Raw genomic sequence first — 14,895 nt, forward strand, 5'->3', positions numbered from 1 at the left:
CACAAATAAAACTGCTAATTTATCCTATTCATTCGCAGACGAGAGGTTCCTCTAACAGTCATTAAACAAATGTTTTATTGTTACACACTTCATTAACACATTGAGATCACATACAACGCTCATGGCACGGCTGACTCAGTAGCTAGTGACAAAAACTGTTGTCACCCATATCGTCATCACCTAATGTGATACGACCAACACTTCATCTAGACTCTACGAGTCCCAGGTCAATACATGACCAACACAACAATAGTCTCCTATGAGACCCAGGTCCCCGCCACACCACTAGCTGCCCATCGCGCCCTGAACAACCCGAGCGAGTTGCAGTTACGACTACAGACTAGTGCGTGTGGTGCGACCAATAGCCATGGTATGTGCTCTATTTACTAGTGGTGCTTCCCTCATCACCATCATCCAACAAATCTAATTCAGCAGGTACATCAGTAAGAGGAATCTTTCGTAAGCGATCGTGAGCATACTTATAGGTTCTATTGCCAGATAACTGTTTTAACAGATAGCGATCACCTTCAAGCAATTCTACAACTTTAAACGGTCCCTTATATTTAGGATCTAACTTTGTTTGATTTCTCTCCTCGTTTTGAATTAAGACCAAGTCACCAATGTCAAACTTTACAATTTTAGCCTTGTTTTTATTAAATCTGATTTTATCGTAAGTCGCACTCTTATCTATGTTCCTAGCCTCTTGCTCTCTCGTTTTGTTAATGTCTACTTCCGGTTCAGTATCATCATAAGTTAAAAGATTTAACGGTCTTGCTACACGTCCTATCATAAGTTCGAAGGGACTAGCACCAGTTACACGATGAACAGAACAATTTAAAGCTAATTGTACATCATCTAATGCTTCTTGCCATGACCTATCAGAAGCCTCTATAGAAGTCAGCATACCTTTTAACGTGCTCATAACCCTTTCAACTTGGCCATTGGCACGACTAGAACCCGTAGCTATTAAGTGTAAAGAAATACCATATTTCTCACAAAAATCTTTGTAATCTTTGCTGGCAAAACATCGACCTTGATCAGCAATGATTCGTGCTGGAGAACCAAATAAGGACACACTAGATTTCAGAGCCTTAATCACGCTAGCTGCATCAATACGGAGAGTATGGTACATTAGAACAAATTTAGTAAAGGCATCAATTAAAACTATGACGTATTCTTTAGAATCGTTTTTACCACTTAGCTTGCCTGTTATATCTACATGCACTGTGTGCCACGGGACACTTATCTTGGGGATTGGATGAAGTTCAGCCTGCACACGACCCGAATGGGATTTTGAAACTTTACAGGTAATACACCCATCAACAAACTTACGCACATACTTAGCCATGTGCTCGAACCAATAATATTCGTATACCTTTTCAAGAGTCTTTTCCCAACCAAGGTGTATAAGAGATTCGTGGATATGGTTTATTACCGACCAACGGAAGGCCCTAGGAACTATTGGGAGACACCGGGTGCGGTTGTTTCTTTGCACTTTGCGGTGCAAAATACTTGAACGCATCTCGTAAGTCTTAGCAATGTCAGGTGAGAGTTGACCCTCTTTAAGTTTTGTTACCAACGACTGAATCTCTGGATCACGCAGCTGTTCTGCCAACAACCAGTTATCTGACAAGGTTGCGAGATCTACACGTTTTTGCTCGACTTTTGAAAAACTGGGGGAATCAGAAGATGGTAAAGCATTTCGCGAAAGGAAATCGACATGAGCCATACGATGTCCTTCGCGATAACTAATTTGAAAATCAAATGCTTGGAGAAAAGCCCACCAACGATGCACCCGTGGTGTTATATCGACTTTATTTCGTGAAGCCTTTAACGAATTGCAGTCAGTAACTACTTCAAAATGCCTACCCTGTAAATAATGCCTAAAGTGCTTCACAGCGTTTACTACAGCTAGAGTCTCCAACTCATAAGAGTGGTACTTTGACTCTGCTTTCGTAGTTCGCTTACTATATATAGTATATATATATATAGTATATATACTATATATAGTACTCGACTACACGTAACTGACCATCCATCTTCTGGAATAAGATAGCGCCATACCCGTTAGCACTCGCGTCGGTATGTAGTTCAGTTGGCAGGTCTGGGTTAAAAATAGTCAACACTGGTCAAATGGGGTCATAATTTGAGAAAAACTTTTTATAAACTTGCGAAAATATGAGGCAAGGCCAATAAATTGACGGAGCTCATGAATATTCTGAGGGGGAGGTAATTTAGTCAGAGCTTCTATCTTTCTGGGGTTTGGTCTAAGCTCACCTGCAGTGATATCATAGCCCAGGAATTCAACATGACGCTTCAAAAAAGAACACTTCGAAATGTTCAAAGAAAATCCGGCTTTAGTTAAAGCCTCTAACACCTCACGTAGCCTACAGAGGCCTTGATCCTCTGACACTGATGGTATCAAAATATCATCAAGATACAGTACTACATACGAGAAGACAAGGTCCCCCAAGGCACTAGACACAGCTCTTTGAAAAACACTAGGCGCGTTTCGTAACCCAAAAGGCATTGCAAGGTATTCAAACTGCCCATCAGGTGTAATGAAAGCGGTACGCTCAATGCTATCAGGGTCATTAATGGGTATTTGATTAAAGCCACTTGCGCAGTCTAAGCACGTATAAAAGCTTGCTCCAGATAATCGAGCCACTTGGTCTGCTATGTGAGGCAAAGGGAACCTATCTGGCACCGTGTTAGAGTTTAGTTCGCGATAGTCCACGACCATACGATCAGAACCATCACGCTTCTTCACAAGTAGTATAGGACTCGCGAACGGAGACCGACTGGGGCGAATGATGTTCGCTTCCATAAGCTCTCTAACCTTAGAACGCACTATCTGCCTTTCGTCGGGACTGAGCCTGTAAGGCTTACGATAAACAATACGATTCGGGTCTTGTAGTCTAATTATAAGTTCACCAGATGTGACACGTGTGCGGGTAAACTATCAATAAAAGCGTGGGAAAATTCTTTAAGCAAGGACAACAGAGGTTCTTTATTCAGAACATCTGTATCGACATTATCAAGATTGTACATAGATTCCGGTTCGTAGGTACAGGTAGCAACAGATTTCAGATTTGAAATAATAAGAGATGACTCAGACATACTAATTGTAAACCCTTGTTTTAGAATTTCTCGACCAATCATTACGTCATACTTCAAAGAATCATCTGGCAACACATGAAATAAAATCGATATGAGGCTACCACTAATCAACACATCACAAAGAATTTGTTCAGTACAATCTACATTAGCATAACCTATACCCTGTATACGAATAGTCGCGAATGTACGTTCATCTATGCTTACAGTTTGTTTAACGAGAGAGCATTCGGCACCAGAATCAAAATAAAAATAATACGACTCACCGGATTGTTGTAATGTTCCACAAACGCCTGCCATCGTACAGACATCCACGCGTCGCTCCGCTACAGCGCCGCCTCCGCTGCTATGGCCTGCTCGGCCCTCCAAGGTCGAGCTGCCCGCGCCCGCGTTGCCACGATGACAGTTGGACGCTATGTGACCGCTTACACCGCAACGAAAACAAATCACTTGTTTACTGGTACCAGGTGTCACCGTCGATGTCACTTGTCCCTTATTGCCAAAAGGCACAGTTGGTTTAATGATTTTAGAACGACAGTCCACAGCTTTATGTCCTGGTTTACCACAATTATGACACTTAAATGTAGCACTAGCACTATGCGACTTGAAACGTTTCGCATCCGACCCGTCCGTTCGTAAGGCAGAACCATTAACCCGATCATATTTTCTTTTCAAACTTGCACTTGCCTTCACTTCTTGGAGTAATTTGTTACGTGTGGTGATTTCACTTGTAAACGATAACCAATACAGACGCGAATCGAACTGGGCGATATGAGCCAGCACATATGACGTAGCGATTTCCCCGTGACTTAAATCCTTCCACCTAGTCAACAGCGAGGTCATCACACGGCTTGCATATGCTGCGAGACACTCCCCATCCTTCGGCTTGCCGTTATTCACACCGATAAGCGTCGCAGCAAGTGTTTCCATGGAATCGTAACGTGCGAGAAACAGGTCACGGAAGTGTTGCCAAGTCATACCCGCATGGGAGATTTGTGACAGCCACGACGAAGCGGTGCCCTTTAGTGCCTTACTGAGAGCTATGATAAGCGATGCACCTTCCAGAGGACGTTCATTAACGCAGATGTCAATCGTAGCACACCAGGCACGTGGATCAGCATCTGGTTGTTCTGGGTTGAACTCCGGCAGAGATATATTGGGTGTCTATACTGATGTTCGAATAGCCTCAATCAGTTGCATCATATTTTTCTGCTGAATCTCGAACATCGTGCGCCAGTGGGAATCAGATCCCACTTCTGATATCGGCGGCAGCGATGACTGAGCGGTAGAATGGTCCTTTTCGGTGTTCGTTGGTACGGGGTCCATCACGATGAATTAAAATAACACGTGGTATAGCGATAGAAGTTTTATTACGGATTTACAACTTGGTTCTTAAGTAGGTAAACCGACAGTTTCGCCTTGGAGGTGTGGGCTGATCAGTTACTCAAACGCAAGTGTCGTTATCCAGTCCCCATACTCTCCAACACGACTCTGTCCACGTGACTTTAACATTCCATGACGTCACCGCGTTTACCCACTACTATAATAATCAAATAAGCTTCTTTTAATCAAAATGATTGGCTTTCCACGACACATATATAACAAAATAACAATTACAATTTTTGTCTATCTGTCTGTCTGCCTGTCTGTTTGTTCCGGCTAATCCCCTGAACGGCTGGACCACTACACTGGCAGAAAACTTATATAATAAGGAGTAACTTAAGTAACATTTTTAGTAACAACGCATATAAGAGCATATAACATACACTCATATATGGAGGTCGCGGGGAAAGCTTGTTTATATACATATAAAACAAAAACAACTTTGTCCCCTGTGTCGTCTGTTCACTCTTGTGCGTGTGTGTGTGTTTTCTGTATACTATATGTATGTAATATGTACTTCTTTGCTATATCTTTAATTATTATAAGACGAAAAATATTGTCATACCATTTACGAATCCCTATGGGTCATTTAGTTCACTCCATAATTATATATTGGTTACCTGTATTTCATTCTTTTTTCAAAATAATTCGCGTCCTCCCTCGCAATGCTCCGTTTAGCCCGTAAATGACACAATGAATGTCTATGACGAAAGACAACGCTTTCTCCTGAAAGCCACCTATTTCGGAAATAGGTCGCAAAGTTTATGCTACGCTTGGTGCTCTTTGGAGCTCAAAAAAAATGTTAGCTATAAACACTTATTCTGTACTTTACTGCTCAAAAAATTGAGCTTCAACAAAACCATTATTTATGTTTGGCCTGGAAATCGATCAACGAAATTAGTTATACAAGGATTAATTTTAGGCCCTTTTCTATTTCTCGTACATTATTATGACGTATTAGTTGGCATTTTGATACGTTATTATACGATATTTGTTTTTTTTATTAAATTAGATGGAAAATACCGTACCGTACCGTACCAGTGCAGTTTTCACGGATACACGATTTTTTTTAACTAGAAATTCAGTTTTGAATGCTAAAAACAAAACGTGTAGTTTTGACCCTGCCGAACGTTTGATAGCAAAATTATAACATAGCTTTAAACAGTAATGATCTTGATGTAGCTGACGCTACAGTGTTTTCAGGAATCACAATAGATTCGAAACTTCTGTGGAATCCTCATTTATCGCTCCTAACAAGAAGACTCAGCTCTGCAGCTCAAGTACCTTTACATTTAATACAATTCGGTAAAATGACGAATCAAAAGTGCTTTGACGACGAAACTTCTTGATAAATTACAATTTTCGGTAAAAATATTACTCACTTGCTGCCATTAAACGTGGCTTCGCTCGCTTAGATTAAGGATATATTTACAAATTAAAAAAAATATGAAGTTCATAGTTTTTTCGAGTTTCAAAAAAAGTAGCCTATCTGCTTTCTTGGGTTCTAGATTAATTGTATACCAAATTTCATTCCAATCAGTCCAGTAGTTTGGGCCTGAAAGCGAGACACATTTATATATTAGTATGTATTGAATATTCATATACATTGTAAAAAAAAAACAGCCTGTAAATTTCCCACTGCTGGGCTAAGACCTCTCCTCCTCTCCTATTAAGGAGAGGGTTTGGAACATATTCGCTGTTCCACTCTCTGTAGAATGCACATGTGGCAGAATTTCAATGAAATTAGACAAGCAGGTTTCCTCACGATTCCTTCACCACCGAGCACGAGATGAATTATAAACACAAATTAAGCACATATATATAGTTGTGCTTGCCTGGGTTTGAGCCCGAAATCATCGGTTAAGATGCACGCATTCTAACCCCTGGGCCATCTCCATATACATTGATTAAAAAATATTATGTTAGATTAAGTTAAGTTTTGGAATACGAGGTATAAGACAATTAAGTGTATTGTTTCAAAATTGAAAATTCAATAGACAAAACAACTAACAATAAAAATCAATACTTCGACATTTATATAAACCAACTCGGGAATGAAAACAATGTGGTCCGTAGAATTTAATATATCTAGGAAAATGGGCAGTGCCGACAGCAGAAATATTCACAAGGATTTTTAGGAATCCACGGCTAAGTTATGTGTGGTTTCTTAGATCAGATTTCGCATGGAGGTTTTGTTACGTTTCAAAACAGTATTAAGTACCAAAATATTGTTTAATTTCGAAGCATACATCAATGTTTCGCTTCCAATTGCATACTTTATCCGCTAATTATTCCCATTCGCTATTCAATTGTGTAAACGATATCAATATTTATTCACACGCTCTGTGACTATTGCCTGTGGAGAGGTTAAATCATGAATGTTTGTTTCGATTTGACAATGCAACGATTATAATCATACCAAATCATGATTATTTTTTAATTTTTAAAATTAGAACTCAATTTGAAATTAGAACTCAATCTTCTTTTTCCGATTTTAAATGTTTTAAATTTTAGTATCGAAAATTTAAACGTGATCTATGTACTAGATACATTTAGAACGACGAGTTTCTCATATACATACATTATACTCAAGTGTGTACATGTTATATAAATACATACAATTTAGAAATTCCTGTTGAACTAAACCGCAATAGGAATAAATGTGAAGCCGACAGCGACGGGAGCTAGTCGAACTATGCACCAGTATTACTCGGCAACTTTTACAATACTTCACACTACATAATATATACGTTTATTATTTGAACTACAAGAAGATACTTACAACCTTTTTTTTAATTGACATCCATTTGGTCAATATTTGTTATAGAAGAAATCCACAAATACCTATCTAAATTTTCGTTTTTAATTCTTAGTAGTGTGTTTCCATAAGAACGGCGTGGCTCAAATGATATCGCTCCAATAAACAAGTTACGAATCCTCGTCCATTCACCCCTATATCAACATTAAAAAAATATATATGTATGTACATTTGATTCTTGTTTCCGTGATATGAAGAATTGAGAAAGTTGCAAAGTAGTAGCGGTTGGAAATATTGGAATACAACTTCAATGGCGCCTGTCAGCGATACTTTTTCGTATATTGTTCTTACTGTAGTTCATTGACACTTCACAAGGAACTTTATATAACTTTCGACAAAGGCGCATCGGAAAATGCAAATCGCTTGGAGGCTGCTCCACGTGTAAAGGCACGTAATTAAAAATTGATTTGTATTTACTTGCTGGTGTGTGGTTTTGTATTGAACTAAATGTTATTTTAGTATATACAAGACATTATAGTTAAATACTTATAATTACTATATGTATAATTACTTGTATGTAGCTTTTTATATCTATCACTGAACATAAGTGCAAATATTGTAAACAATAAATTGATATAAAACTGTCAGTATCTATTTACCTTTGTTTGTAACGACTTCTGGATATAACGCCAAAATTACAGCGCATATGTATAATGTTATTAATCGTATCGCGTTAGCTGTAATACTATAAGTAGGTACTTAATTTCTCTCCATATATATAGAGATGGCTCAATGGTTAGAATGCGTGTTTCTTAACCGATGATTGCGGGTTCAAACCCAGGCAAGCACCACTATATATACGTGCTTAATTTGTGTTTATAATTCATCTCGAGCTCGGCGGTGAAGGAAAACATCGTGAGGTGACATGTGTCTAATTTCATCGAAATTCTGCCACATGTGCATTCCGCCAACCCGCATTGGAACAGCGTGGTGGATTATGTTCATAACCCTCTCCTTAATGGAAGAGGAGCAGCCTTACCCCAGTAGTGGGAAATTTACAGGCTGTTACTTTACTTTTATATATATAAAATAATCAAATTGTATCACAGAATAAATAGTCACTAAAGTACAATTTTCGGTATTATACTTTAAACTTTAAAGTTCAAAAGTATCATGACTATAAATTTTGCTTGTTTTTCGATCAAATATCTCTACCATGTAAAATTTGTAAGTAATTATGATTGATTTCCAAAGATGATTTTAATTTCAAAGTTACCCCTTTATTGGACGGTTGAAACATGTATGTATATGAAACGAGAAGTATCGCTAAAGTTGCGAAGTTAAAGTGGAACACACTTGAAATAACTTAGCGGAATGTTATAAATATTGCATTTTGGGCGTGTGATGTATGTTACTGATACTTACAACAAAGCAGTAAAAATACTCAATTTTAAATTTTTAATCTTTATCTTCTTCCTCATATCATAGCAACTAAAATATAACATCACCTAGAATACCAGTACCTGTACATTACCTTCCAATATAAATCGATATGGTAGCAAGTCTGATAGAACTAGAAAGAATCTAGTACCAATTCCAACGACATTATATGCTTTCTGACATGTAAGGACTATCATAATAGTAAATAACATTTTTTTTTATGGTATAGGTTGGTGGACGAGCAGATGGGCCAACTGATGGTAAGTGGTCACCATCACCCATAGACAATCTAACGCTGTAAGAAATATTAACTGTTCCTTACATCGTCAATGTGCCATCAACCTTGGGAACTAAGTTGTTACGTCCCTTGTGCCTGCAGTTACACTGGCTCACTCACCCTTCAAACCGGAACACAACAATACTGAGTACTGTTATTTGGCGGTAGAATAACTGATGAGTGGGTGGTACCTACCCAGACGGGCTTGCACAAAGCCCTACCACCAAGTATGATTACAATAATTAAAATTACAAGTTGTAACATCGATTTTATCTTTACACAACACTAGAAATATAATGTCTCCCTTTTTGAAGAACAGGACGACTACACTCATGACATACGGAGCTGAATCGAGGATACTCACGACAAGGCTGGTCCACCCGTTTAAAGTCGCTCAGGGTACTATGGAAAGGGTTATGCTCGGCGTTTCTCCGAGGGACCGCATCAGAAATGAGGTGATCCGTCAAATAACCAAAGTCATCGACATAACCCACCAGATTAGTAAGCTGAAGTGGCAGTGGGCTGGCCTTATTTGTCGTAGAACTGATAATCGTTGGGGAAAACGTGTTCTAAATTGGAGATCGTGTCTCGGCAAACGTAGAGTAGGACGTCCTCAGGTTTGCACAGTGGCGTGCACTAGGAGAGGCAGCAGTGGACAAGTTTAGGCGGATCATGATGACGATGATGATGAAGAAATATAATGGCACTGCCATACATTTGCCTAAATTACCATTAGTCAATTTGTCCAAGTTCTTATTATTTACATCCAACCACATAATTGAATTATCAATAAAGTGCAGACGCAGCGTACAAACGCAGTCTTCCATTACACTCCTGATTAATTAGACTAATGACTAATGTAAGACGATAAATTAAATAAATTGAAGTAATTAAATATTTCAATACGAAAACATTCTCGTAAATATAAATTATACAAAAATAAATATGACATCTATTATATATTATATTACACACTTGCCACCCGACCCGATTCCGTAAGTGTGATACAAGGATTTTATTTATTTAAGACTCGATCTTAAAAAGAAAGAAAATATGTTGCAATCCCATGTACCGGATCGAAAATAAACCATCCTCCAACATTTATCAAATTAATTTCAACCATTCGCGAGAATGTCGCCATTCATTTTTTTACATTTCACGATTGTGTAAACCGCTAAGAATCAATTGTTTTCTTTTTTCAAGTTTGCCATAAACATATAATTGGACTATATCAATGATAATGTATGTACGTTATGAGGTCGAAATTCTTTCAATTCATAATGTACAGTATCTCGACAAATACATTTTGCCGAATTAATTTAGTTAAATATTAAATATGTGAAGACATGTCCATAGAGCAACGACATATAATTCCATCCATCCCACTACTGGTGAAAACCCTATCAAAGAGTATTTATAACAAGCCATTTACAAATCACGAACTTTACGCAGGAAGGTGGTTAAGACATGTACATATATAATGATAAATATCTTAGTAACTAATTTGAATATCGTGTGTTTTAAGCTTAAACTCGCAGGCGAATGCGAGCGCGGAATCTGTCACCTTAAGACCTTAACACAGCAAGTCGGAAGGACTTAGTTAATTTTATGCCGTTCACGGCTACTTTAATTTCTCGCTTGGTTGATAATTTTCTGGCGCCCGCATCCATGGAGAAAATCTGAGTAAAAGTTCGCCCTGCAATATTATTTAAATGCAGATGTTGTATACAGCTCGACTAATTATATTATTACTTTTATATTACACTACAACTGTAAAGTATCAAATAAAATATAAAATCATGATAGCAATTTATATGTCAAAAAGAAAAATTATGTCATTTTAGATATAAGATTAGATAGAGTGAGTTCGAAAAAAAAATGAGTTATCCAATTCACGCTAAATATTTAAATACATTTACGCGTTATGTATAATTTAATTGCTAATAATTCTCCTAGCTTCTAAAAGCTCGAATCTAGCCAACTGCGCAGGCGATATAGGCAGGCATAAGTGCTTGCGAAAATACCAAAACACCGTACGTTACCTTTCAATATAATCCGATACGATAACAATCCCAACAGAACTAGAAAGTCTAGGCCCAATTCCAACGAACTTACATATGATTACAGTAATTTAAATTAAAAGTTGTCAAATTGAATTTAAAAACTAAAAATTCCTTTTCGATTTCGATATACGATACCGAAAATAATTAATGTTAGTAATATTTCCGTCCGCAGCCGGTAAATTATAAATGGAATATGAAATTTGTAAAATCGGTAAGTATCAACTATCAGCTGTTTCGAGTACGATCGCGGGTCATTGGAGGTCACGCGCGTCGCGCATTAGTGCCTATGAGTAATTCGTTAATATCGCGACTAGCGATCACTTGATACTTTATTTATTATTTTGTTATACACTTTCTTCATATATTTTATTGATTTTGAATAGTTCAAATAATATAAGTCGAACTATAGTTTCAAGATTTCAAATTATGTGGCTGATCTCAATACGGTGTAGTCCGATTAAATATACTCGTAATTACATATGCGTTATCTAGTCCATTTATTAAGGAACGTTATAGGCCATATAACTTCATGCTACAGTCCTTTGGAGCGAAGCTATTACCGTAAACATCATCTAATCTGGTAAACTTTATTGATATTACATATGTTATAGTGAAGGGAGACTACCTGTGTTTAAATAATTCATAAATTTAAATCATTTGTAAAAAATACTAAATATTGGTAAAGAAGGCATATTATTCAGTACAAGATTGATACAATACAAGAATTAATACTTGTTGATTTCCAGCTCGTATAAATTACATACATATATAATTGTAACTCACTAACATGACTGAGTTTTCAAATGTTAGAAAAAGACTATAAACAGAAGACTAAAAACTACTGAGTTTCTTGTTGGTTCTTCTCGGTAGAATCCACTTTCCGAACCGGCGTTAGCTTCGCTTAAAATAGTTGCTAAATGACGATTCAAAAGTGCTTGTATAAAGTTTATTTCGATTTTGATTCATCATTAATTTAAAATTAATATGATCACGGGCACAGCTAATAAAAGACGTAAAAAAGGCACAGTACAGAAGTATTCGTTGAATTTCACGCAATATGGTTTACGTATTTTTAAATAATGATGAATGAAGTTTCGTGATACATATATTTTATCAACATTCAAAAGTCTCTATAAGGCTTACGCGAATAAAAAAATGTTTATTTTAATTCAGATAAGATCATTATCAAACAGGTGGAAGTCAAACTTTTTAAATTCAAAATTTTTAAATTTCTGTTTAACCAGCGATCTCAAAAGTAATAAGTAGTAAGGGCTCTAATCTTACCATAATCAAAATCTCATTTTCTTATTGAATATCACTGACGTGTTATTTTTTTTTTTTCAATTTATTTTAAGCAGATAAACGAATATTAGTCCAGGTTTTAGTAAGTTGTCAATGACAAAAAATTGCACAGCATATTGAAAATAATTATAATTTTCTTATTATTATAATTTTATATAGCGACTAAGTATTTGCTAATGGGAACATAAGGGCATTAAAATATCACGGCATACGAGTCGAACTCGCTCCCTAAATGTGTATATAGCTTATCGTATCATATCAAAACAATCCTCCACTTCACACACCGTCAATGCATCATCAAATATACCATCTTATAACCAAGTAGTATCCTTGTAACGGATTCAGTCACCATTCAGACCAAAATACCGCAATGCAAAATATTACTATTTCCAAAACTACGTATGACGTCACGTACAAACAGATTATATATGTATGCATATGCACAGTTTCAAATCAATGGAAATACAGCGGCGATAAAATGTCTTTAAAGTCGTAAACATCGGACTCACAAATTCGTTCCAATCAAGACGATCTAAATATAGTTCTTCAGACGCTCTACTTCTCGAATCTATTTCATTCTTAATTTGAATTTTTAAATTAAGAACGCGTTCTTAAAACTGCTCAATTTTTTAATTAATTAATAAAAAGAGAAAGGTTATACCAAAAATTAAACCGTCAAACTTTTATTAATATATCGGATCCGTTGTCAACTGTACTTTTAATCAGATGGTTCGGTTGTTATGAAAATTTAAATCGGTGCGATAACCGTAAAGCATATATAAAGCTCATCGAAATTACAAAGTAACGTTCCAGTCAGCGTGAACTCTGTTTTTATGAACAATTCGATCGTTTTCTGAATCGAAATTGTTATTTTGTTTCAGTGAAATACGTGAAGTCTACATTTAATACAGATATCAGTAAACGTTGTTGATCTATTTTGGCCGTTTTAATATTGGATATAATTATTCAATGCGAACGACTTCAATTTTTGTGTGGAAATATTGATAAGTTTTTTTTTTTTAAATATCATAGCAATTCATTTTTTAGCTTCAGTTAATCGTAAAATTTTGTGGCTATTTTAATTTAATCATCACAACTAAAATTCTGTCTATGAAATTAAACACAGTTTTCTATCAAATCCAAATAAATAATCAACTATTGTTTTTATCTCTTTTAATACTTGGTTTCATTTTTTTTTAGCAAAATAATTTCCTATTTGCTCTGGCTGAGTAGGCCTCCCATGATATTTGGAACGTTTCTACGAAACTGACATCTCATTTGTCAAAATCGGTAGAAGCATGAAGAGCTCAAGTGTGAGTTAGAACAAAATAATATGTAATACGGTGAAATGTAATGGTGCATTGTACCAGTTTTTTTTTTTAATTAAACCAACTTATAAAATCACTAAATGATCTGATGCACGTGATCTTTGCACGCACACTACTAAACTTAGCCATAAAAACAACACAAAACACACACATAGACATATAGAGACATGACATATTTAAATGACACTGTATATTTATAAAATCTTCGGCAAACAGACCAACCAATACGACATATCGTTTTCGTACTGTTACTAGAAGTTTCCCTATTTCTGTTCCTACATCTAACAATACAACCGAAAATAAGTCACAGCTGAGTCTCGTTGTTTTAATTAAACTTGTTCAATAGATATTTTTATTTTAACATTGGCTACTTTCAAATTGCGATTGGACATTTTTTTATGTTATAAATTGACATTTGTTAAAATAAAAATTTGTGAACATATCAATTGTAAGTTTAATTAAAAATAAAATTTTGTGCATAAAATTAAGGCGTATTTTGACCACACAGACTAAGGAGACACAGACCGAATAAATAATCTAAAGACGCTCAAATGAAGTAAAAACCAAATTTGCGAAAATAATATTGAATAATTCGCCAACACAAATTTAAAGTTGCGACGGAAAATTTCACTCAACAGAATATTCAGACATTCAAATTTCACTGTAGAAAATAAAAAAAAAATAGATTCATGTTTCCTAATTTTGTACGAACAGTACAACTCCTTTTCATACCCATAAAAATGTTTTCCTCTCGCGTCGTTCCATTTTATAATGTTAATATAAAAAAATATATAAAAACTTATTACATATGAATTTACTCACGTTTCGTTAGCTTCGAATCTCTGTAGCTTGTACTAGTGACTTTGAATGACGAACTGGTGTGGTTGAACATTTTTGCCTCTGCCAAGCCAAGCCCTTTACTAATTACGCGCCGACCGCACCAAAATAGCGCGCACTTCTTGCCGCGAAACTTCGTTAAAAATTCACTGCAGATTCGTTTTGCATTTACGTACACAAATAGTTTTTATAATATAATCTTGTCGGTTCTGTAAAACGTAATATGTGTTGAAACTGAAATTCGTGCGGGCGCGGCCTAGATGCGTTATTTTTGTTTCTCGCCACTCGCGCTGTGTTTATTCAATTTTAATAACAATATTATAACTCTGCATCGTTAGTTTATTCACTTCCATCGCTTTTAAAATAAAATACGCACGGTTAACTCGTATT

The 14,895-nt window shown here is 36.1% G+C and overlaps 1 protein-coding gene across 1 annotated transcript in view; it reads right to left on the reverse strand.

The window, feature by feature from the left end:
• LOC124530091 overlaps positions 1-14,644 on the reverse strand; it is an 89,203-nt gene extending 74,559 nt beyond the window's left edge. The window contains exon 1 of the mRNA XM_047104088.1: positions 14,491-14,644. Within this exon, the coding sequence (XP_046960044.1) occupies positions 14,491-14,560 (70 nt within the window). The 5' untranslated portion in view covers positions 14,561-14,644. The remainder of the gene's footprint in view (positions 1-14,490) is intronic.
• Positions 14,645-14,895: the final 251 nt, after the last annotated feature.

Source organism: Vanessa cardui, chromosome 5 (assembly GCF_905220365.1).
Source record: "Vanessa cardui chromosome 5, ilVanCard2.1, whole genome shotgun sequence".
NCBI lineage: Eukaryota > Metazoa > Arthropoda > Insecta > Lepidoptera > Nymphalidae > Vanessa > Vanessa cardui.